Source organism: Hibiscus syriacus, unplaced genomic scaffold (genome assembly GCF_006381635.1).
Source record: "Hibiscus syriacus cultivar Baekdansim isolate YM2019G1 unplaced genomic scaffold, ASM638163v2 tig00110160_pilon, whole genome shotgun sequence".
NCBI lineage: Eukaryota > Viridiplantae > Streptophyta > Magnoliopsida > Malvales > Malvaceae > Hibiscus > Hibiscus syriacus.
This window is the reverse complement of record NW_024062608.1, coordinates 1,889,394-1,914,963: the sequence shown is the minus strand read 5'-3', so window position 1 is coordinate 1,914,963 and position 25,570 is coordinate 1,889,394. Positions and strand designations below refer to the sequence as shown.

The 25,570-nt window shown below is 38.3% G+C and overlaps 1 protein-coding gene across 1 annotated transcript; it reads right to left on the bottom strand.

Moving 5' to 3' along the window:
* Positions 1-191: 191 nt before the first annotated feature.
* On the bottom strand, positions 192-13,318 carry LOC120216384 (WD40 repeat-containing protein HOS15-like). Its single transcript, XM_039213827.1, has 14 exons — positions 13,129-13,318; positions 11,927-12,072; positions 11,447-11,798; positions 11,156-11,259; positions 11,014-11,060; positions 4,754-4,904; positions 3,792-3,855; positions 3,316-3,474; positions 3,110-3,231; positions 2,316-2,390; positions 1,665-1,718; positions 1,492-1,565; positions 839-913; positions 192-629 (listed from the first exon to the last, which is right to left on the bottom strand). The coding sequence occupies exons 1-14, from the start codon at positions 13,187-13,189 to the stop codon at positions 410-412; spliced, it is 1,704 nt and encodes a 567-aa protein (XP_039069758.1). The 5' UTR covers positions 13,190-13,318; the 3' UTR covers positions 192-409.
* Between the last annotated feature and the right edge of the window lie 12,252 nt (positions 13,319-25,570).

Below are 25,570 nucleotides of genomic sequence, written 5' to 3'. Positions count from 1 at the left end.
ATTCCTTTAATATAAATATGTAGTTTACTGTTCTTTTCATTCTTAACTTTGATATCCTTAAGATCCCTCCTTATTCTTTTAATAAATTATTATTATTATTATCCACTTCATGACTTTCAACGTCGTAGCAGAGACGCATGATTAGAAATTGATTATTAAGCTCAAAACGATTCTATACATCATTGATAATTGGCTACTTAGCTCACAAATCAGACACCCATAGTACACAATTACAAATTACCATCACCAAATTCCGTTAGGAATGCCTAATCCACGAAGCACAAAACCTACGCTACAGTTACTGCTTCCCCTTTTCACTACAATGAAAATACCTACCTAATTTTAACTTATTATTTTAAGAGCTTGCTGCCTCTTCCCCACATGTCAGCTCGGGAAGTTTCTACGTTTGTTACATTCTGAAGTCTAGGACGCATAGCGTATTGTTTGCGAAACAAGCAGCGATCTTGTCTCCTTCCTTGTTCCAACAGACTTCAAATATTCCGCCGTTGCCGGTATATGTTTTTACAATCTTCCCTTCCTTCAAGGACCAGATGTGCATGGACTTATCAAGAGATCCACTGGCTACATACTCTCCATTTGGGCTAAATGCAACCGAGTAAACGGGGTCCCTACCATAACCAATCAATAAATGCGGTGAAAAAAGGTGCAACACATTACACTCAACATTTTTGCCTAAATCATGCTTGATTAATTGGTCATTTCAGCATCAGCAATGCTAGTAGTGATCTTATGGTGCATATAATTATAAAAGTATTTATAGTGTAGCCATCCTTTTACATAGAAGAAAGAAATAGATGACAGATTTGAGGGTTGGTACCTGTGTCCGTTCAAGCTGTAGATAAGCTTCCCTAGTTCCACATCCCACAGCTTCACAGTGGAGTCAAATGATGCACTACATGAAAACAAAAAAGATGAGCATGTCGAGAAGAGTTCATCTTTGAACTAAAAAGGGATTTACTTTCACACCGAATAGCATGATAGTAAACAAAGAATGAATCAGACACATGTTATCCGTCTCCTTTATCTCTCCCTTCTCTCCTTCAGGTTCTTGCAATATCGTCGCGTCTCTAATAAAAAACTAGAGCTCTTTTAACTTTATCTAATCCTAGAACACTGCATCCTATATTGGAATCAATTGACTAGTACAGGTTTTAGAAACAATGCCTTTGTCTCACCAGTCACAACCCACTCTTACATAGCGTGAAATATCAAATTAAAATTTTAAAAATTATCATAAAATGTGTACTGGAAAGAGACAAGAAGTATACTGGAGATAAAACGTGGGGAGAAAGCGACAAACATATAATTACCCTTCTTATTTTTTTTGATAGGATAATTACCCTTCTTATCAGTAAGTTCAAGTTCAAACTTGAAAAGACAAAATGTAAAGGATAGTATTTTGCTATTTGAGACAACTAAGTCAAGTGGCTTGAAATGTTAGACCTAATAAGAACCATAACTTAATTTTACCTTGCAAGAACTAGTTGCTGGTTAGGATTGTTTGTCCCTGGCCCAGTAGGACTCCATCTGATGGCATATATCTCCTGCAGATCATTTGTTCAAAATTTCCCCTAAAATTACAAATATATGCACCCGGACATGCACAAACAAATTATATAAAGAATTTGAAAGCCCAAAAGCACCTTTGAATGTTCCCTCAGATCATGAACATACTTGTCCTGCTTCATACACCATATCTGCATCAGGACTTACTATTAGTTGAAACACATAAGAAAAAAAGAATGAAAACTAATATATAAAGCTGCATGGAATTGTTATATTGCTTTGGTTTGGAGAGAACGTCATAGTAGACATTTCAAAGGTGTCGCTTCATCTGCGGGTAGCTTGGTTGATCAAATCAAGGGGGCGGTTCGGTTGAAATTTAGTGGTATGGAGGTTAACTCCAAAGGTCCAATAAATAGTGCCCTTTGTACAGGGTGGGGGCTTGATAGTTAATATAGTTTGTTTACGAGTGTACAGATCAGTTTAGTTTAGGTGATTTTATATGTTGTGTAATGTACTGATGGTGTTACCGTGGTTGAGTCTGGAATAAGAACAAATTCACCCAAAAAAATAATATATAAAGCTGCAGCAACAAAAGAGAACCAGACACAACACCAACAGAAATGAATGCATAACAATCCAAAAAGGTGGCATGTTATTTTAAAATTTATATACATGTATTATATATATTTCCAAAAAGGAAAAAAATCAGACTAGGTGAAACCAAACAAAACTGTATATTGTCATGAAGGATGTCTGCTAAGTAATGATAAAAGGATTGTATATACAACCTTTGCAGTAATATCGTCAGAACAAGAGGCCAATAGTGAACCTGTAGGATCCCATTTGACGCAATTGACTTCACCCTGAAAAGCACAAATTTCAATACATAAAAGAGATAAAATTCAATTCAAAGCTTTATTTATCAAAAACCAAAACAAAACATTGTTTTTCGCTGCAAATTAAAGCCCATTGTTGGCAACTTATTGAAGCCATAAGGCTTGTTCATTGTTGTAAAACTTACCTCACAATTTGTTTTGCAGAAAAACAAGAGAGATTAGCAAATGAAAAATAAGTAGCTCCTGAAACATTCTCCTTTAAAGGAGAAAAGGATTTTAGAATTTAGAGAGACACTACCAAGACGTATAAACATTCATTTCACCAAATAAAAGCTATGAGATGCATTGGTATATCAGTTCAAGCATACAAGAGGGAAGTTAGGGTTTGAAATTTCCAGCTCAGATTGAACCTTGATCTCCAACCTATGTGTTCTTAAATCCTTCTTTATCAGATGCGCGTAACCAAAATTTAATCTAGAGATGCAAGGGAAACAAAAAAAGAGGGGTGGAGAAGAGAGATGAATTTATGGGGGACATTACAAGCAGTAGAAGACATGCATTTCATACAGCCTACAAGTAGCATCAAGATTACTATTAGTTAAAACCTAAAGGAATCAGGGTTAGCCATTTCCTGGTCAGTTTGAATCTTGTTTGGATCCAACAGTTAGCTTACTCTTTTGCATAAAACTCAAAGAACCAACCAAGAACGTTATGAGATTGTGGGACCATTAAGACCAGAAACAAACCTGATGCCCTGCGAAGGTTTTAATAGGGCGCGTTTCTCCAATCTTGCAAACATATATCATATTATCGGTGGAGCTTGTTGCAAATGAAACATTGTTTCGCCAATCAACGTCAAGGGTTGGACCTAAAAGGTAAAAACAGTGAAACTCAGGGAAATGATTATCGGCTACCAAAAAGCCATAGATTAAAGTTTAGTCCAATGGTCCACCTGTGTGAAATTCAAACTGCTGCTTCCACTCCTCTGCCTTCACATCCCACACAATTGCCGTTTTATCACAGCTTCCCGTAAGAAGATAATCACCCTTCTTGTTCCACTTCAGAGAAAATATAGGTCCTTTGTGTTTACTCAATGTAGTCCTTAGTTCACCTAAACCAAGAAAATTGAGGGAAAGAGAGAAAAAGGGGTCAAGGAAGATGGTGTAGAATTCTCACAAATCAGTCGAAAATAGCAATGTAATTATACATGATTAAAAGTATAACAAGTTCAGTTAAAAACAAAAATAAACCTCTTATTTTACCCGGGCAACCAGCTATTAATTTAATAAGAAAAGAATGTTATGAGAATAAAAAACAGGAAAAACTGAGTTGGTATATCTGAACATCTCAAAGGCTGGTTTAACAAAATAGATTTGTTGCCTTTAATTTCAAGGTATTGAATGGCACAAATAATGTAACCCCACTTACCATTTGTAGTCCAAATCCTTGCTTGGCCATCATATGACCCTGTTGCAAGCAATGTCCCTTCACCCTGAATACAAGTAGGAAAAAGCAATTATACTTGTTCTATATTGAAAAGAATGACAATCAGATAGGCAAGTAGCTAAAGTGCAATTTATAGAATTTCCAATAAGTTCACTCACTGCACAAGACAAATAAAAAGACACTTTAAATGGAATATAGAGTGACAAACAAATAGGCAAGCATCTATATTCTACACTGCCATTTCTAGACTTTCCAGTTAAGTGCACTTACTGAGCAAGACCAACTAAAAATACACACTTTAGATAGAAATAATTGCTTCTTACAGCAAAAGACACCATTGAAGAGTAAAAGTATTTAGATTAGTTGTAATCCTTATGAACTGACCATCCATTAGAAAACAAACTGGTAAAAATGACATGGTCAACTTCCATTAAGCTTTAACGAACAAAACCATCCAAGGATGATAAAACACTGCCTTTGCTCCATCAACACCAGAATGTAATAAAAAAAAATGGCTGCCACTCCAAATCCATCGCTCAAAGAACCAATGTTATACACAGTCATAACAACTGAACTATTCAGGTTTATTATATGATCTTGAGAAAACCAGATCAAGTTTAACTGTAGAAGACTGCTCCAAAACCAACCTAATTCCTGCAGCCAAGTATTCTAGGAAAACTAAAGCAAGAAGTGTATTATCATAAAAAAGTTACCAACGGCTATTCTTGTTCTCTCTTCTTTGTGATATCTCAAGTCATATCTTTTATTACATTAAATTTTATTAGTTCTCCTGCATAGTGTCAGCTCTATGCCAAAGTATGTCAAATAAAGTGGCAATCCATAACATCAAATTAAGTGAATGAGAGAAGATACAGTGTTGGGTCTGTTCTGTACTAAAAGGAACCAAATATTAGTCAACAACTTAAGCCTCCAACAGTACTCACATTCCAATCAAGTGTAGTCACATCTTTGCTTTTCTCATTTGTTCTTCCTTTCACATGCTTCAGAATTAGAACATTTGAAGGACTGTTTTGTGCACCAGATTTGAAAAGCCCATCGGATATTGTCCAAATACGAGCCGTAGAATCTCCAGATCTAGAAATTCATGCAATGAGAGTTCAGTGAAAGTGACATAAACAAAGAAACTTTATGAATGCACACAACACAAAGATTAAAGACACTCCACTATTCAGCAGCAGAGATTAAAACCCATTCGACACGCTTATCAATTACCCGGATGACATCTAAACTAACAGAAATTGTAGAAATCAGAGTAATTCTCTATAATTTCTTATTCTTTTCAATAGGAAAAATTACATATTTATATACAAATCATCTCTCTAAAATAGGAAACTCTAATAAAGGAAAGATACTAATCCTAGGAGATATGATCCCTTAAAATAAGAGATTGTAGAATATTTACAGAATCCCTTAATTAAAGGATATTTACAGAATCATATATTTCTATAATTCCTACACTCCCCCTCAAGCTGGAGAATATACATTGTATAATCCCAGCTTGAATAGGAATTTATTGAAAACAGGCTTTGGCAAAGCCTTAGTAAGAATGTCTGCAACTTGTTCTTCTGAAGGAATGTATGAAAGTATGGCTGTTTTTTTGTTAACTTGATCAACAATAAAATGTCTATCAATCTCAATATGCTTTGTCTGATCATGTTGAACTGGGTTCTTAGCAATTTGAATAGCAGATTGATTATCACACAAAACTTCAAAGTGATCCTCTTGATTAGTGACAAGTTCTTTCAATAGTTTAAGTAGCCAAATTCCTTTGCATATTCCCAATGCTAGTGCTCTGAATTCAGCTTCAGCACTACTTCTTGAAACAACAGATTGTTTCTTACTTCTCCAAGTTGTAAGGTTTCCCCAAACAAAGGTGCAGTAGCCACTAGTGGATCTCCTTTCAGTAAGGTCTCCGGCCCAACTAGAATCTGTAAAGATCTTAACAATTTTGTCTTGTGTCTTCTTAAACATTAAACCGTATCCTGGAGTTTTCTTCAAGTACTTGAGAATTCTATTTGCTGCTGTCATATGCTCTTCAGTAGGATTAATCATGTGTTGACTTATCACATTTACAGGAAATGTTATATCTGGCCTTGTCAAGGATAAATAAATTAATTTCCCAACTAATCTTTGAAATTTCTCTTTGTCTACTAAGGACTCATCTTCTTTGTTAAATTTCAAGCTTGCCTCCATTGGTGTATCATTCGGCTTACAACCAAGAAAACCAATTTCTTTGAGTAAAGCAAGTACATATTTTCTTTGGTTGATCACAAGTCCTTTTAACCTTGCCACCTCCATTCCTAGGAAATACCTTAGCTTTCCCAAGTCTTTGGTTTCGAATTCCTTATTTAACAACTTCTTCAAATTGCAAATCTCTTCTTCATCATCTCCGGTAAGAATTATGTCGTCCACGTACACAATAAGGATAGCTTTCTTATTTGTAGAAGTTACCTTGATGAAAATAGTATGATCGGCGAGGGACTGCTTGTAGCCGTTTTTTAGGATGACTTTAGTGAACCTCTCGAACCAAGCTCTGGGTGATTGTTTTAACCCGTATAGAGACTTGTTGAGCTTGCAAACCTTGTTACTTCCTTCAATAGACTTTAAGTCAGGTGGCAACTTCATATAGACTTATTCTTCTAGCTTGTCATTAAGAAAAGCATTTTTTACATCAAGTTTGTGTAATTTCCAATCGCAATTTACAGCCAAACTTAGGAGTACTCGAACAGTATTCAGCTTCGCCATAAGTGCAAGAGTTTCTGTGAAATCTATCCCATATGTTTGTTTAAAGCCTCTGGCCACTAGTCTCGCTTTGTATCGTTGGATGCTACTATTGGAGTTATACTTTACAGTAAAGATCCATTTACAGCCAATAGCCTTTTTTCCTTGAGGAAGGTCTGTAACGGTCCAAGTAGCATTTTTCTCTAGTGCACAAATTTCCTCTTCAACATCCCTTCTCCATATTGAATTCTTTAGAGCTTCAATTATGCTTGTGGGAACCTGTTTTGTATCCAAGTTTGTTGTAAATGCTTAAAAAGACGGCATCAATGAATTATAACCAGCAAATTTTTCAATAGGATGCTTGGTGCACTATCTAACCCCTATTCTAATAGCAATAGGGAAGTCATATAGAGTAGGGGAAGTGGACTTACTGATTTCTTCTTCTATTTCGGCAGCTGGACCCAAATCCAATTCTCGACAAGCATCAGATTGCAAAACAACCTCAGGAATATGTTTTCTTTTCCTTGTATAGAAACGGAGCTGTTTGATTGGTGTTGTTTGTGGAATATTTTGAATGGGAGTAGGTGTATTTTCAGGAAGGGTATTTAAAGTGGGTATGGGTGAAGTAGTGATAGGTACTACCGGTGGATCAATGGAAGTAGTTACAGGTGACAAATCTGTAGGTAAGGACAAAATTGGTGGCAATTCTGAAGGTTGAGAATGAAGAGTAGGAGGAGATACCTGATGTGACTGAAAATCTTTCCATGTCTCCCCCTTAATTTCAGCCTGAGTGAAATAGGGATCCTGCTCATAAAATGTTATATCCATAGTGGTAAAAAATTGTTTTGAAGGAGGATGATAGCATTTATAACCCTTATTAAGTGAAGAATACCCAACCAGTACACACTTTAATAATTTAGGATCTAACTTTGACTTATTAGGAGCAATGTTTTGGATAAAAACAGTACAATCAAATATTTTAAGTGGAAGAATGGAGGAGATAGGTTTAAAATGGGGAAAGTATTGAAAAAATATAGATTGAAGTGTTTGAAATTGTAAAACCTTACTAGGCATTCGATTGATTAAATATGTGGCAGTTAATAAGGCTTCCCCCCACAAATATTTTGGAACATTAGTGGTAAATAGAAGAGAACGAGTAACTTCAATTATGTGTTTATTTTTTCTTTCGGCAATACCGTTTTGTTGTGAGGTGTCAACACAATAACTGATCTGAACTATGCCTTTTTCCCTGAAAAACGCACCCAAAGACTTAGCAAAAAATTCACTGCCATTATCAGATTTAAAGAGCTGAATTTTAGACCCAAATTGAGTGAGAATCATGTTATAAAATTGGATAAAAACACCAGCAGTTTCAGATTTATCTTTTAGCAAATAAGTCCAAGTTATCCTACTGTGATCATCAATGAAAGTGATAAACCACTTACAATTATCAGCATTCTTCACCCGAGAAGGGCCCCAAATATCAATGTGGATCAAAGCAAAAGGGTGAGAAGGCTTATATGTAGAAGGAGAATAAGTTGATTTAGTATGTTTGGCAAGAGAGCAAACTTTGCAAGAAAAAGAATTTGGCCTTTTATGAATGAATAGAGCAGGAAAAACTTTTGCAAGATAATGAAAACTAGGATGACCTAAACGATAGTGCCATAACATAACATTATCAACTTTTTCTAAAGCGGTGAAAGATTTCGAGATTTTTGTTTTAATAGAGGCAGGAAGAATGTAGAGACCATTCTGCAAGCTAGCCTTACCAATCATCTTCTTCGAGTTCAGAACCTGCAAAGTACAATCAATATCATTAAAAATTGCAGAGCAGTGCAAGTCGGTGGAAAGTTTACTAACGGAAACGAGATTGCAAGCCAGATTTGGTACGAAGAGGACATTTTTAATTACAATCTGGTCATTGAGAATAGCAGTGACATGTCCTATTTTGCACAAAGAACCATCAGCCGTTTAGACAGCTTTACCAAAGTTTGGAAAAAAATTGCAAAACAAATCCTTATTACCAGTCATATGATCCGTAGCACCAGAATCGAGGATCCAATTAGGGGTCGACTGGGAGGAGAAAAAAACTTTAGCATGAGGTTTACCTTCTGGTTCTTTCATGACCAGATTACCTTCTGATTGAATAGCAGAACCAGAAAAATTTTCTGGATTCGAAGAGATCTCCGGAGTAGGAGAAGAAGTTGTGGACATCGTCTAGGTTGGAAAGAAATCGTAACCTAAGCTGATACCATGTAGAAATCAGAGTAATTCTCTGTAATGTCTGTTAGGACCGTCGGCGCACCCCATGGCGCAACGGAAACAAAACTCGACGGTCTCACCAGCGATCCAAGTACGAAAAACTGAAATCGGGAGGAAGAGATGCGAATACTTACAGCGGGTTCCTTGAAAAATTTCAAGGAAAGCAGTGAATTCTGGTGGTGTAGATCGATTTGAATCGTAAGCCTCCACGAAATCACGTCTCGGTCTCTACTCTGTTCACCCGATTGAGAGCAATTTTGTTTTCCCCCAAAACAGTTTTGAGAGAAAGTGGTTGATGGTTTTGTGTGTGTTCTCACAAAAACGGCTGCTAGACCTAACACACCCTTTTATAGCCAAGTTACTCTAGTCATATTAGAGTTTTTATTATTTCAAATTAATTAAATCTATATTTAATTAATTGAAATTTAATAATCCTTTTATATCCAAGTTACCCTAATCATATCAGGGATTTTATTATTTCAAATTAATTAAATCTATATTTAATTAATTGAAATTAAATATTCGGGATTATTAAAATATATACTTAAATAACTCTAGATATATTTTAGTAACGTACAACAAATTGTACATCTTTGCTCGTTTCAATCTTAGGGTGTGAGTCTATAGGTTCTTGTAACATTAGAAGTAATTATTAGAACAATTATAATATTACATACAATGAGTGACATCTAGCAATATATCATTGTCACTTAAGTTACAAGAAAATATGATTCGACATATCATCTTGGTGATTAACTCTTTTATGTATTATATCTTTATGTCCTTTATATCTAGAATAGGCACAAGTTTTGGAATAGTCACACTTGTATAACTCATCTATTGTTTCTTGATTTCTAGAGTAGACTTTAATTAACGAATAGTTTATGATATCTCATATCAACTTATTCGAGCATGGTCATGTGTTTCTAGTCTTACTCAATCAAGTGGCCTGTGATATATTTCCTATTATGTAGGAAGGACATATCCTATCTTAATCATACACACCCACTACATATATTGAGATATATTCAATAACAGTCTTTATAGAGCAACCAGTTACGGAGCTTGTTTAGCTGCATCAAAACATACAACAATATATGTTGGGATAGTATTGATCTCAAGTCTGAGGACCATACATATAGTCATCACCATGAGCAATGTTATGACTGTCACATAATAATCCAAGACATATACTCATGGTGGGTCAATCCAATACATTGTTCTCTAACAATATAATCATGTATCAATTCTGACATCTCTATGTCAATGACAACTCGTTGTCATCAATCAATAACATGTTAGTCTTAAGCGTATTATTATTGTTCATGCCCATAATAATACTTGACAAGGGATCTTTTAATAATAACAATTATGTCATTATATAGACTTTATTATCTTCCAGTTTATGTTAAACACATATCTATAACTGAAAATAATGGCGGCAATGCCTTTATTCAATAAAATCGATAAATAAAAGTATTATTACAATCATCATATGATTGGTCTTTGGGCATACTCTAACAATTTCTTATTCTTTTCAATAGGACAAATTACATATTTATATACAAATCATCTCTCTAAAGTAGGAAACTCTAAGAAAGGAAAGATACTAATCCTAGGAGATATGATCCCTTAAAATAAGGGATTATAAAATATTTACATAATCCCTTAATTAAAGGATATTTACATAATCATATATTTCTATAATTCCTACAGAAATCATAAAACAAGAGAATCAATCATATATAATGGAACTCTTAGCATAAAGCATCGTGACCTCAGTTTGGTTTTCTGAAAGACCTCAATCAGTAACAATAATACTCTGCTGGACACGAAGAAGTTCAACTGTCCAGTCCTAGAACATATTACAAACAACAATACACCTGAATACAGGTCCTATAGTCACATAACTGGAGAGTGCACAAATTGCATTTCCACTTACAGACCACCTATCTTATCGGCATGACTTCTAAAATGGTTTTACTACCAATAAAGGCTTAACTTGTATCATTTTAGAACTTCTAAACTTGCTCATTGATCTAACACAAAAATACATTTCGTGTAGCAACACAAATCAACAAGTTTTGACAGAAGGGGGGAAAAGGTAAAAATGAGTGGAAATGAATAAAGTAGAGAAAATACATATGTAAAAGACCAAACTATCAATATAAGAAACACTTCATTACAGAAAAATACTCACCCTGATGCAAGAAGTGAACCAGTCGGGCTCCATGCACATGCACAAACCTGCAGTAATAAATGCTCAGAGAGAGAGAGGCAGAATAAATGTGCATATGTACAAGTCCATGTTGGTACGTAAGAATATTCAAAAAGGCACAAACCTCAGAAGTGTGCCCTTCCAAAATGGTAACCTCAGAGCTAGGAATTTCACAAGCATCTTCAGATGCAGGGTTCGACGTAGTAGCAATATCCATAGGTTCTGGTCCTACATAATGAGAAACAATAAAAATGAAAATGAATGACCTGTCACACTGGTTAACAGAGCTATTTTTCAAATATATATGAACAAAATTTCATGTGAATTGTCAATATTCATTTACGCAAAAGGTCAAGGCTAATAGAAAGATACTGACATCAAATTAGGAATAAATATAACAAAGGAGTTTACTAACCTATAAAAGTTCCATTTTCTTCATGCCTAACAACATCCTTGTCTTCTTGATCCAAAACCATCTCTCTATAAGCAACTTCTTCCGGTTGCTTTTCTCTCTCCTTATTGCTTTCAGCCCTCTCCCTTTCCTTTTCACGTTCCTTCTCTTTTTCGTGTCTTTCTTTCTCTCGCACTCGTCCACGCTCTCCATCATGCTCCCGATCAACCTCTTTGTCTTTATCCCTATCTTTGGTTTTATCCTTTCGGATATTCTTCCTTTTCTCTTTTATCATTTGCCGCAATTGATTTACATCCTTTGTTATTATATCCAAAGGTTGCAAGAATGAGAAATCTTCATCCATTTCTGCATCATTCTACAAGCACAAAACAAATTGTGATGAGTATTTACATAATAGAATTAGCAAATAGAAATCACCCGATTCCCCCCACCCATGAAAAAATTATCAATAACGATGATAACGGTAATAATAAGGAACCTAACATTACTCAGATTAGCTTCCATCTCCAAATACTGAAGACCTTTCTGAACAAATGTGATAAGCGCACCAGGTGGAACCAAACTCCCATCGATAGTACACTTATTAATGCCTGCTTCATATCCTAAAGTAAATGCTGAATGCGTAAAACCTGCGGCCATTTGATAAGCAGAAGATGGTTCATTTGAAAGTTGAGAAACAATTATGTATAACGGAGGATTACTCTCCCAATTTTTCTCTACAAAAAATCACTATGTAAACAAAAGTGAAAAAAATAGCAACATTGTTTCTTAGTTCTCTTAGAATTCAAATTTAGGCTCTGCTTGTTCTGAAGAAAGGAAATTGGAGAAAATAGAAAAAGGCGAGGAAAGAAAAAAATGATTCAAGTCAAATAAGTGTTTTCCTCCCACTTAGGTGATGTTTTGTATTGGGCAGCTAATCAGGTTCTTGCAGCTGGCCACATCTTGTAAATTAACGAATGATAACATCTTTACATTTAATGATTCAAATACAGAAAACTAGAACATGCAGCGTACCTAAAGGTACTTAGCCATCCATTTTCCTTCCCTACTATTTTCCTTCCACCAAAACAATGGAATAAAGAACCATTTTCCTTTCAAACTTTTTCTTTCACAACTCTAGTCCTACCAAACAGTGATAATTAATAAACAAAATATGTGTAGTATGTGTAGATTTTCAATTCAATACTACGAGTATGCAAAATGTGAACCAGGAGATGCCTGCCTCAATCAGTGCAACTATTATAATGTTATCATTTCAGAAAAAGACAGTTCATAAAGGGATTCTCATTTCAAGATGTCCGGTGCCCTAGACAGTAGCATTGAATCATTCTGGTAATAAAAGCTATAAAATTCAAAACCCTAACCACAATTACACTCAATATCAGCTATCCCTCTTTACGGATCTAGAGCCAAAAAGTACTTCTGGACATCATAATGCCAGAAAGTAACCTCAAAATTACATTTCATACGCTCTAATTAATGCTTTTCCCCATTTTTTTCCTATTAGTTACAGGAGCATTGAAATAACTGCTGAAATTACAAGTTATTCGTTGAAAATACAGCAAAAAGGGGGAAATGCAATAAGTATAGAACTATAACGAAATAAAAACGAAAGAAAGAAAGAAATTCAAAAATAGGATCGCTGTAATGAGAGACTACAAATTAAAGGAAAATTTTGAAGTGACCTGATTCTTGAAGATAACGGAAGACGAGGTAATTCAACTCAACGGAGGTGATGGAGGTCATAGTTACGAAAGCCGCCTAATCCAACGGCTGAGAGAGAAGAAGAGAAAGGAAAATGTAAAAATAAATAAAAAAAGAGAGCCTCCTACTATTAGATTTTGCAGAAAGGCAGATAAAGAGGGACGGAAAGGAGAGACAAACGAGCGTTTTTTTTTTTATTTATATAGAGTATTTATTAAATTTCCTTTATTAAATGCTTTGTTTGTTTCATTAGGCTGTGCCTACTCCCGTATAGTATATCTATTTAGGCCCGATCTAGTTAGGGTCAGTTAATTTCCCACAAGGCTCGTGCAGCTTAACGAGCCAATTTCATTAAAATTCAGGCTGGTTCGTGACTGGAATAAACCAATGTGATCCATTACCAAATTCCCAACTGTACTAGTGTCCGCTCTTTGTGAGTACTAAATATGGGTGCGGATATGTTTGCAAGTATACAAAATCGAACAAGTAATAAAATAATAAGTAGAGTATCATCTCCACAGGGATTTGAGGAAATTAAATAAGTTTGTCAAGGCACTTTACTTTGTCAACTAAGTAAAGTTAGTAATAGTATATACAAATGATAATGCATGGGCAAAATGGAATGACTGATGTGGAAGTGGAACGATAGTAATGTGGTAGCAAATGGATATGTCGTGGCAAAATAGATTGTGTTTAATGCAAACAAATGAAAATGTCAAGGCAAAATAAAATGTAAATATATGATTTGATTAATAGGACTTTGGCTTTCTCACACGACAAGCAACTATGGAAGTGAGTAATAGGAGTCACTAAGGAAAATCTAAGTCTACTTCTCCGAATGGTCTTTCTTCTATACCTAGTCTACCCGACAGAGTCTACTAAGGTGCCCTATGCTATCTCTAGTAAGGGACTCGACAGATTAAAGATGCCCTGGAAAAACGGATTGGCGTAAACCCCTGCAGTGATCCTATTGGTCCAGAAAACAGGATATGTCTCGGTAATACCTTTTTACGGCAGCATTAACATCTAACCTATCGTTCATGCACAACTCCTTTTAGTCGAATGAAATCCTAGCCTTATCTCTAAGGTGGATTAGGCCTAGTTACTACATAGAACCCCTTGTTTATGTAGTTCCTCCATAGTTTCTCTCGAACACTAAGGATATGTTACCTAGGTATTCTCTCGAACCCTAAGAATCTCCTAAGGAATGGCTACTCTCGTAGCTCCTACAACCTTAAGGCATTAAACTCCATAAACAAAACAGATTATAGCATAGAAAAATCAACCATTCATTGAAATAAAACTTAAACATCCAAAATGAACTCCCACCAAATAGGATTAGTTCATGGTGGGGTTTGAAATAAGCAAGCACAAAGCAAGATTATCTGTTCCTTACAACCCAAATAACAAAATATGAAAGCAAAGAACTAAGGGAAGGAGAAAAAGCCTTCGACGTGCACTGCCGGAGCTTCCCTCGACCACCACAAACTGCCCCCAGTGAACTAGCTCCTCTCGGATGCCTAGAACGCCACTCCAGCAGGCTTGTCACGGAGAAATACCACGGCAAGTAGGATTGACGGAGAAAGATGAGACCTTCTATCTCTAACTTTTTAAGCTCAAATCTGGGTAGAACCAAAGTCTCTAACAATGTGGCTTCATCCTCTATTTATAGGGGAAAATTAACCCTTGAACTAAGAGTTGACTTTCCTAAACCATGGTTAACTTTTCTTGGGAGTCGGGCAAGACAGGTGATGATACAGCCTGGGTAGCTGGCTGAGTGACCGGCATAATCCCGTGGCAAACGCTCAATAACAGCCAGGATCCGCAGGGTCAGGTGGTGTCATCAACAGAACCGGCGGTTGCAGCATTGATCCCTCCAAGTGTATCTTCGAGGTGGATTTCTCGGGCAGAGCTCTCGGACAGCTGGATACAGCTGGCTTTAAAAATATCTTCCCGCACTTACAGCACTTTCGAAATGTCGGTTGACCTCGGTAAATTCATTTTGCTTAGTAATCTCCTTATGTCACGGCATTTTCTTTCCTCTTCTCCTTGCTTTCAATACCTGCACATCATCAGACAAGTACCTTTCCCATAAAGTAGCACCGTTGTAAAAATAAAATGCCACGGTAAACCAAAATCTATCACATGCAACTAAATTCTTCTAAATGCATCTACATGGTCCTAAATGAGCCTTTAAACATTCAATAACTTAAGTTAAAAGGCCCCAAAATGAGGCATTTTACGAAGTTATCACACCCCCAAACATAAGCTATTGCTTGCCCTCAAACAATGGATAGTAATAAGAAAAACATATATACCTTGACAAGTTCAGAAGTAGAATAGTCTTATGGGATAAAATTTCAGCCCTCAGCACATATGGCCTCAACATGCTAGATTAGGTTTGAGAAATCTAGTATTATCCCCTAGGGCAAGATTCTTTGTGTGGGTATGTGCGTGTTGTATCCAGTCCATGCTTAACAAACTTAAAATATTTCTACGCAAGCTTTCCTAATTTGCCATGACATTTTCTAAGTCAGTTCCCATCTTGCCCTTTTATTTGTTCTGCTACGAGGGGAGTCAACCCATCACTCTATCATCCCACACTATAGGTGAAAGGGATCATACCTTCTACCCCCGAGCTAGTCAGATAGAGTCATCCCGTGACATCTTTCATTCACTCATATGCCAAGGTATAGCGGAGTGTCTCTCTACAGATATGCAGAGGCATTTATTCATAACTTCATACTTTTTTTAACATAGAAACGGGGCTTTCATCAGTCAAAGTTTTATGTCAAGACATTTTAAGAATTATCTTATAAAAAATTTCTAAGTTTCTCAAGCATGGAAAACATACAATCGTGTGTTCAAGGATTTCAAAGAAGCAAGTCCTAGAGTTGGTTATATCATCCTCAACTAGTCATGTATATTTAATCCTAGTCATCAAATTCATCATCATCGGGCATCCTTAATTGATTCCAGAAAACTATTTAGGCAATTACTAATGTCATGGCATATGTATTTTACTACTACTATCATGTAGTGCTGTGAGAACCCTACTTCCCCCAAACTTGAGAGAAGCATTGTCCCCAATGCTTACTAAAACTAAGGAAAATGAAACTACATGCTATGAATGCAATGCAAATGCAAGGTACCTTGGCTTTAAATAGGTGGTGGTGCAACGGCTACGCGGCAAGTGCACTTTCGTAACTTGGCAGGGCTAGAGTGCTCTGAGTCAGATGAAGTTGCAACTGGAGGAGTGCTAGGTCCTTCTGGAACGGCTGGGAGCGGGGGCTCCTGATGCTGAGATGCCTTCCTAAGGCAACGTCGGCTCCTACGCAAAGGAGCTTGCTGTGGCATCTCAAATTGTGACTCTTCGGTTGAGTCAGTGGGTTGTGGTACTTTAGGGTGTTCTACCGCCAAAGGTTCAACAAGTTGTGATGGCTCCGGGATATTAGCGAGTTGGAGGTTGGCTTCTTGATCTGCATCGGGTGCTACAACATGGACTGGGTCAGGATCATCGGTCTCTTCGGCGTCAGCAGGCTCTTTAGGTTCAGTAGGTTAGGGACTCTCTACACCATGTGATTGAGGGACATCGGTATGGGTAGGGCAATGTGCTTCTACAGATGCCTCGGCATCTTCATTCGGTGGCACGAGTTTATCTGGGAAGATAGGAATAGTGAAGTTCGTGTGCGGGAGGAATTCCATCAAGGCACTGGTGAGAAATTCATCTCTGCGTTTGGCATAGGCAAAATATATCATCAGTTTATCAGACAGCTGGCCGACATGATCTTGAGTACCCTGGACTGCTTGCTCCAGTGCATCTGAATTTGCCTTGGCATGTGGCGACGGTGATACGCGAGATGTGGATGCCTCTTTTTCCTTCCCCTTTGCTTCCTTCAATCTTAACAATAAGGGGATTTTTGCTTTGGTGATCCCATCAATACCCGGTAAAATCTCATCAAGCATTTCTTCGGGGACTTTTTTTTATGGCATAATGTGGTGATGAGATTTGGAAATACCAAGGCACTTGCAGGGCGCTTCAGGCACAGATGAGCCTGCTCCACTTTAATCTTCCCTACATCAATGGCTTGCCCAAAGATGATCGAGTGAAGCAAAAGCATTCGCTTGCAAGACACGGCCGTGTTGTGGGAAGTGGGTAAAAGTTTGTGCTTTATGAAATGATTCCACAACTTCACTTGTGGAATGAGTCTCTCCCGATCCACGGTCTTGCGGTTCATTTGCTGCCCATTCCATTGTGTGTCTAGAAGACAGAGATATTCCAGTATGCCTTGGTAAGTTTCGTTGTCAACATCTTGAGCAAGAGTAGCATGATGGTCTTCAGCAACCTGCAGTTTAAAATAATGATTAATTGCAGAAGAAGTAAAACGAATAGAAATGTCGCGAACTATCACGACATGCTGGTTTGGCTCAGATATGTTGGAGTAAAACTCCTTCACTAGAGTGGCGTTGACGGCTACGGGATGCTTGGCAAATTTATGCCACTTATGTGTGGTGACAACGTCGAGAACCTCGCTCCCTAAGGACACATCTTCCTCCTCAGAGAAGAAAAATCCCAACTCGAAACAAGTCTCAGCGGTTTTTTAGTGTTTGGAATCGTTCACGGGCAGAATCATCCATAAACCGTGGTGGCAAAGGTGGTGCCGGGGGATGGGAATAGACCATCGACAAAAGAGAAAATGAGAAAATAAGAAAAACTTTGAAGTCTTAGACGGTTATGGCGGTTTCGGTCAAAGAAAGAAGAAGAAGATGAAATACGAAAAAGTGAAAGGAAAATGAAAAGGAAATGAAGATAAAAACAAGAAATGAGATTATGTGGGGGATAAAATAAGAAACGGTGGGATCAAGGCGGGAAAAAAACAAAAATTAAAAGTTAAAAATTTTTAATCCTAAGCTTCCTTCATACTCTTCACGTGGTGGTCATGTGGGAAGTCTCTTGCACAAAAATAAAACAAACATAATTAATTAAAAATAATAAATACTAGAAATAATAATAATAATAATAATATCAAAATTATTTATACACAGGAGTAAATTTAAAATGTCATGGCATCCTTAAGATGTCGAACCAGTGTCAACGTCGTGCAAGAGCAGTGCAGACTTGTCACGCGTATGTGGGATTCCTTGGTAGGCCTTCAGGCGCTGGCCATTAACTTTAAAAATAGATCCATCGTCCATGTTCTTGATATCAATAGCGCCATATGGATAAACATGGTGAACTTCAAAAGGTCCCGACCATCGTGACTTTAGTTTGCCAGGGAAGAGTTTGAGCCTTGAGTTGAACAACAATACTTTCTGGCCTTCATGAAAATACCGTGGCAAAAGCATTTTGTCATGCCACTTTTTGGTTTTTTCCTTGTAAAGCTTGGCATTTTCATATGCTTGTGCTCGAAATTCCTCCATTTCATTCAAGTCGAGCAATCGTTTCTCCCCAACAAGTTGTGCGTCGAAGTTTAACTTCTTAATCGCCCAGTATGCCTTGTGTTTTTACTCAACTAGGAGGTGGCAGACTTTTCCATATACCATCTTAAAAGGTGACATTCCCATAGGCATTTTGAATGCCGTCCTATAGGTCCATAATGCTTCATCGAGCTTGGGGGACCAGTCTTTCCTTCGAGGGTTCACCACCTTCTAAAGGATTTACTTGACTTCTCGATTGGATACTTCACTTGCCCATTCGTCTGCGGGTGATATGCCGTGGCAATCTTATGTCGCACTCCATATTTTTGCAATCCCTTGGCAATTAATCTATTATCGAAGTGGGTGCCCTCATCGCTAATGATGGCTCTTGGTACTCCTAATCGTGTGAATATGTTCTTGTGAAGGAACTTGAGCACCGTCTTCGAGTCGTTCCTCGGCGTAGCAATTACTTCAACCCACTTCGAGACATAATCCACCGCAAGCAAAATGTATAAATCCCCAAAAGAAGATGGGAATGGACTCATAAAATCAATGCCCCAAACATCGAAAAGTTCTATCTCCATAATATTTTACAGCGGCATTTTATGTCGTCTGGAAAGGTTTCCAGTGAGCTGGCAACTGTCGCACGCTTTGCAAAATTCATGGGCATCTTTAAATAACGGTGGCCAATAGAAGCAAGATTGGAGGACCTTTGCAGCAGTCCTCGAACCTCCAAAATGCCCTCCATAGGTTGTTGTGTGGCAATGGTATAAAATATTGCGTTGCTCCTCTTCGGGGACACACCGCCTAATCATTTGATCAGCACATTTCTTGAACAAGTACAACTCATCCTAAAAGTAGAACTTGGCATCATGCAGAAAATTCTTCTTGCTCTGGCTATTTAGTTCATATGGAAAAACACCGCTAACAAGAAAATTAACGAGGTCAGCGTACCACGAAATTACCGTGGCATATAAAATTTTCTCCTCAGGGAATTCTTCTTTAATATAAAAAAATATCATGGTATTCTGAAATGTTCTCTAGCCTAGATAAGTGGTCTGCAACCTGATTTTCAGTACATTTCCTATAAACTACCTCTAAGTCAAATTCTTGCAAGAGTAATATCCTTCTAATTAGTCTAGGCTTGGTATCTTTCTTGTTCACTAAATATTTTGTACCAGAGTGATCAGTGTGAACTATGACCTTTGTGCCTATCAAGTATGGCCTAAACTTGTCAAATGCAAATACCACGGCAAGTAATTATTTTTCGGTGGCAGTGTAATTCAAATTATGCATCATTTAAAGTACGTCTAGCATAATAAATCACATGAAAAATATTACCTCTACGTTGTCCGAGCACAACTCCCACGGTAAAATAACTTACATCGCACATTAATTCGAACGGTGCCGTCCAATCTGGGGGAACTATGATCTGCGCAGAGATAAGTCTCTGCTTCAGCTCTTTGAATGCACCATGGCATTTTTGATTAAACACAAATGGTTGGTTCTGTTGCAGAAGGGTGTACAAGGGCTTGGATATTATGGAGAAGTCCTTTATGAATCTTCGATAAAATCCAGCATGTCCAAGGAAACTCCGAATGCCCTTGACAGAGTTTGGTGGGGGGAGTTTCTCGATCACCTCGATCTTGGCCTTGTCTACCTCAATGCCCTTTGCAAAAATCTTGTGGCCTAGAACAATGCCTTCTGTTACCATGAAGTAGCATTTCTCCCAATTCAGTACGAGATCAGCCTCTTCACACCGCTTCAGTACCTTTGCAAAATTACCGAGGCATTTTTTAAAGTCGTCACCAGAAATGGAAAAATCATCCATAAAAATTTCAAGATAATCTTCAACCATGTCAGAGAATATGGCTTGCATGCAGCGCTGAAAAGTTGTCGGGGCATTACAGAGTCCAAAAGGCATTCTGCGGAAAACATAAGTGCCATAGGGGCACTTGAACGTGGTTTTCTCTTGGTCCTCTAGTGCGATGGCAATCTGGTTATACCCCGAGTAACCTTCCAAGAAACAGTAAAATACATTGCCAGCAAGTCGATCCAGCATTTGATCGATGAACAGCAAAGGGAAGTGATCCTTCTTGGTGGCCTTGTTAAGCTTGCGGTAGTCCATGCAGATTCGCCATCTGGTGACCGTGCGAGTAGGTATCAATTCGTTGTCTTCACTTGTCACCACGGTCATGCCTCCCTTCTTGGGCACACATTGAACGTGACTTACCCACGAACTATCCGAAATGGGGTAAATTACTCCAGCATCAAGCCATTTGAGAATCTCCTTCATCACAACTTGCTTCATGATTGGGTTCACTGTGGCTCTATGGATTTGCCATGGCATTATTCCAACAGGATTTTGTGCATGCAGATATTTGGACTTATTCCCTTGAGATCTACCATCTTCCATCCTAACGCTTTCTTATGCTGTGACAAAACACTTAACAAACTCGATTCTTGGTTAGGAGTAAGGACAGAGGAAATAATCACAGGCAAAGTTTCATCACTACCCAAATAAGCATATTTAAGATGCTGTGGCAAATTCTTAAGTTATAGGGTAGAAGCATGCTGTAATGAGGGCTTGGAGGAACAAGCTCTTCAAAGTTCAAAGGTTCAAAATGAGTACCTGGGCTAGCCTTGAGAAAGCTAACATGTTGTTTCTCGGATGAAAATTCATGAGGCTCTATGGCCCTTAAGGCTTCCAGTAGCCTCTCACCAGGTCTCAGCTGAATAAAATTATCCTGGCAAAATTGATCTGCTTCTTTTGTTATTACTGTATCCAATTCCAAAATGCTCTGGCATTCTTCAGAATCATCCATGTACTTAAGTGATCAGAAGATATTCACAGTGACTTGTTGATCGGTCACTCGCATGGTCAGCTCGCCCCTCTCGCAATCGATGAGAATACGACTGGTAGCTAGGAAATGTCTCCCTAAGATGATGGGTGTTGTGGCGTCGACCTCACAGTCCAGAATCAGAAAATCAACAGGAAAAACGAAATTGGCAACCCGCACAATGACATCTTCAATTCTTCCCTCTGGTCGAACGTGCGAATGATCAGCTAATTACAAGATGACCGAGGTGGGTCTCGCATTTCCTATCCCAAGCTTGACGAATATTAACTTAGGCATCAAGTTCACACTTGAGCCAATGTCACATAATGTATTCCCATCAAATTTGTCTCCTATTGAACATGAGATGATGAAGCTGCCCGGATCATGTCAGCTTATTTAAGGAAGAGCAAAATTCTTTTGCCGTGGCAATTGTTTCATACTGCTCAACCTTTCTCTTCTTGGTAACGATTTCCTTTAAAAATTTTGCATCGGTGGGCCTTTGTTCCATAGCCTCTAGAAAAGGAACATTGATTTGCAGTTGACTCAGAATGTCAACAAATTTTTAAACTGAATATCTTCGCTATGCTTCTTCAACCTTTGCGGAAAAGGAGGTGGGGGTCTGGCTTCCTATACTGACGGGGTGCGAACAGAAGTTGCCTTGGCATCTTTATTTTCCCTATTAGTTTCTTTACTTGACGACTCCTTAGTCGTTTCCTCTTCCACTGGTGCTTCTTCTTGCACTTCATTCTTAGTTTGCTCGATCACAAGGGGTAACTCATCCTTCGGTCTTCCCCTAAACTTGTCTTCAACGTTAATTTGTGTACCACTTCGGAGAGTTAGCATATTGCAGCTCTCTTTGCCATGAGGTTTAGTGACTTCAGTGTCACTCGGTAATTGTCCTGGTTTGCGTTCTTGTAATGCCGTGACAATTTGACCAACTTGACTCTCCAACTCCCTCAGCGACAAACTATGGCTATGAAGCAGAGCTCCTTGATTTTTGATGGATGTTGCGTAGTCTTGCAGCATTGTCTTTATTGTCGCAATAAACTCTTGCATTGTGGCCTCCAAATAACTTGTATTTAATGAAGATGGCCCTCCCTTGTTACAATTATGCCATGGCATATTCGATTGATAACCTTGGGAGTCATTAAAATTCTGCTGACGAGCTGGTTGACGGGCATTGCTGGATCCTTGATTTCCCCACGAAAAGTTTGGATGCTGACGCCATCCAGGATTATACGTGTTAGAATAGGGGTTATTGTTGTCTCGATTAAAATTGCCCACGAAGTCGATGGATTCTTGATTGGTCGGACAGTCACTCTCATTGTGATTGCCATGGCATAATAAACAAGCTGAATGGGTCGCCTTGACTTCTCTCACCTCACTTGGCCTTTGCAAATTTTTCAGCATGTTGGTGATAGGAGTAAGTTGGGCGAACACATTATCTTTAGAATCTAGCTCGAAAGCTCCATGAGATTTTCGTCCAACGCCAAGCCTTGTGGATGGAAACTGATAATCATTAGTGGTAATCTTATCCAGGATGTCAAATGCCTCTGCTTGTGATTTGTCGAGTAACGTCCCATTTGCCGAGGCATCTAGCATCATCCTCGTTGGTGCGTTTACTCCATTATAGAACATCACCACCTGGGTCCAATCTTGAAAACCATGATTTGAGTACTTGCAAAGCAATGCCTTGTATCGATCTCAGCATTCATACATCGACTCGTCATCAGCTTGACGGAAGGAAGCAATGTCGTTCCTCAATTGGGTGTTCATATTCAGAAGATTATACCGCAGCAAAATTTTTTTGCACAGATCTGTCCACGACTCCATTGATCCCGCTGGAACGCCGCTCAACCACACCCTTGCTCGGTCACTTAGAGAGTAAGGAAACAAATTTAATTTCAGAACATCTTTGTGCACCCCTTGTTGGCGGAACGAATCGCACACCTCTAAGAAGTTGCGAATATACTGCCTGGCATCTTCATTTGGCATGCCCCCAAACTGGCCTATGGAGTTCAACATATTGAACATGATGGGTTTAAGCTCGAAATGGGCTGCTTGAATATCTGGGGCCACAATTCCAGGATTTAAATTTTCTAAGATCGGGTTTAAGTGATCACGAATGGCATGAGGTCTGGTTGCATTCCCAGCATTTAAATTTACCCCGGCATTCTGATCCTCCTCATGGTCGATGCCTTGATTTTCGATTTGGTATATATGTTTACACGTTGAGCACGTCTTCTGTGTCTAAAAAGCCTCTCGATTTCAGGATCAATAGGTTCTAATGGCTCTTCAGGATTACTTCGGGTCATGTACCTAGAAAAATAAATGAAAAAAAATAAAGAAAAATTAAGGAAAGTAAAAAAATATAAAGCTAACTAAAAAGAAAATATGAACAAGTAAAATAAAAATGCTATGACAAATCAATTTAACTTCCAGTTGCCAAGTTCCCCGACAACGGCGCCAAAAACTTGTCCGCTCTTTGTGAGTACTAAATATGGGTGTGGATATGTGTGAAAGTATACACAATCGAACAAGTAATAAAGTGATAAGTAGAGTATCGTCTCCACAGGGATTAGAGGAAATTAAATAAGTTTGTCAAGGCACTTTACTTTGTCACCTAAGTAAAGTTAGTAATGGTATATACAAATGATAATGCATGGGCAAAATGGAATGAATGATGTGGAAGTGGAACGATGGTAATGTGGTAGCAAATGGATATGTCGTGGCAAAATAGATTATGTTTAATGCAAACAAATGAAAATGTCAAGGCAAAATAAAATGTAAATATATGATTTGATTAATAGGACTTTGACTTTCTCACACGACAAGCAACTATGGAAGTGAGTGATAGGAGTCACTAAGGAAATCTAAGTCTACTTCTCCGAATGGTCTTTCTTCTATACCTAGTCTGCCAGATAGAGTCTACTAAGGTCCCCTATGATATCTCTAGTAAGGGACTCGACAGATTAAAGATGCTCTGGCAAACCCAATTGGCGTAAACCCCTGCAGTGATCCTATTGGTCCAGATAACAGGATATGTCTCGGTAATACCTTTTTGCGGTAGCATTAACATCTAACCTATTGTTCATGCACAACTCCTTTTATTCGAATGAAATCCTAGCCTTATCTCTAAGGTGGATTAGGCCTAGTTACTACCTAGAACCCCTTGTTTATGTAGTTCCTCCCTAGTTTCTCTCGAACACTAAGGATATGTTACCTAGGTATTCTCTCAAAACCCTAAGAATCTCCTAAGGAATGGCTACTCTCGTAGCTCCTACATCCTTAAGGCATTAAACTCCATAAACAAAACAGATTATAGCATAGAAAAATCAACCATTCATTGAAATAAAACTTAAACATCCAAAATGAACTCCCACCAAATAGGATTAGTTCATGGTGTAAACAAGCACAAAGCAAGATTATTTGTTCCTTACAACCCAAATAACAAAATATGAAAGAAAAGAACTAAGGGAAGGAGAAAAAGCCTTCGACGTGCACTACCGGAGCTTCCCTCGGCCACCACAAACTGCCCCCAGCGAACTAGCTCCTCTCGGATGCCTAGAGCGCCACTCCTGCAGGCTTGTCACGGAAAAATACCACGACAAGTAGGATTGACGGAGAAAGATAAGACCTTCTCTCTCTAACTTTTTAAGCTCAAATCTGGGTGGAACCAAAGTCTCTAACAATGTGGCTTCATCCTCTATTTATAGGGGAAAATTAACCCTTGAACTAAGAGTTGACTTTCCCAAACCATGGTTAACTTTGCTTGGGAGTCGGACAAGACAGGTGATGATATAACCTGGGTAGCTGGTTGAGTGACCGGCATAATCCCGTGGCAGACGCCCAAGGACAGCCAGGATCTGCAGGGTCAGGTGGCGTCATCAGCAGAACCGGCGGTTGCAGTGCTGATCCCTTCAGGCGTATCTTCGAGGTGGATTTCTCGGGCAGAGCTCTCGGACAGCTGGATACAGCTGGCTTCAAAAATATCTTCCCGCACTTACAGCACTTTCGAAATGTCGGTTGACCTCGACAAATTCATTTTGCTCAGCAATCTCCTTATGTCACGACATTTTCTTTCCTCTTCTCCTTGCTCTCAATACCTGTACATCATCAGACAAGTACCTTTCCCATAAAGTAGCACCACTGTAAAAATAAAATG

What these genes read in the sequence shown, in the direction of transcription:
- LOC120216384 (XM_039213827.1), bottom strand. Translation starts at nt 13,189, where the DNA reads ATGACCTCCATCACCTCCGTTGAGTTGAATTACCTCGTCTTCCGTTAT. An exon ending in CCGTTATCTTCAAGAATCAG is followed by an intron (nt 12,073 to 13,128) that starts GTCACTTCAAAA and finishes AAATGGCCGCAG; the next exon opens with GTTTTACGCATTCAGCATTT. An exon ending in TACAGCTTGAACGGACACAG is followed by an intron (nt 630 to 838) that starts GTACCAACCCTC and finishes TGGTTATGGTAG; the next exon opens with GGACCCCGTTTACTCGGTTG.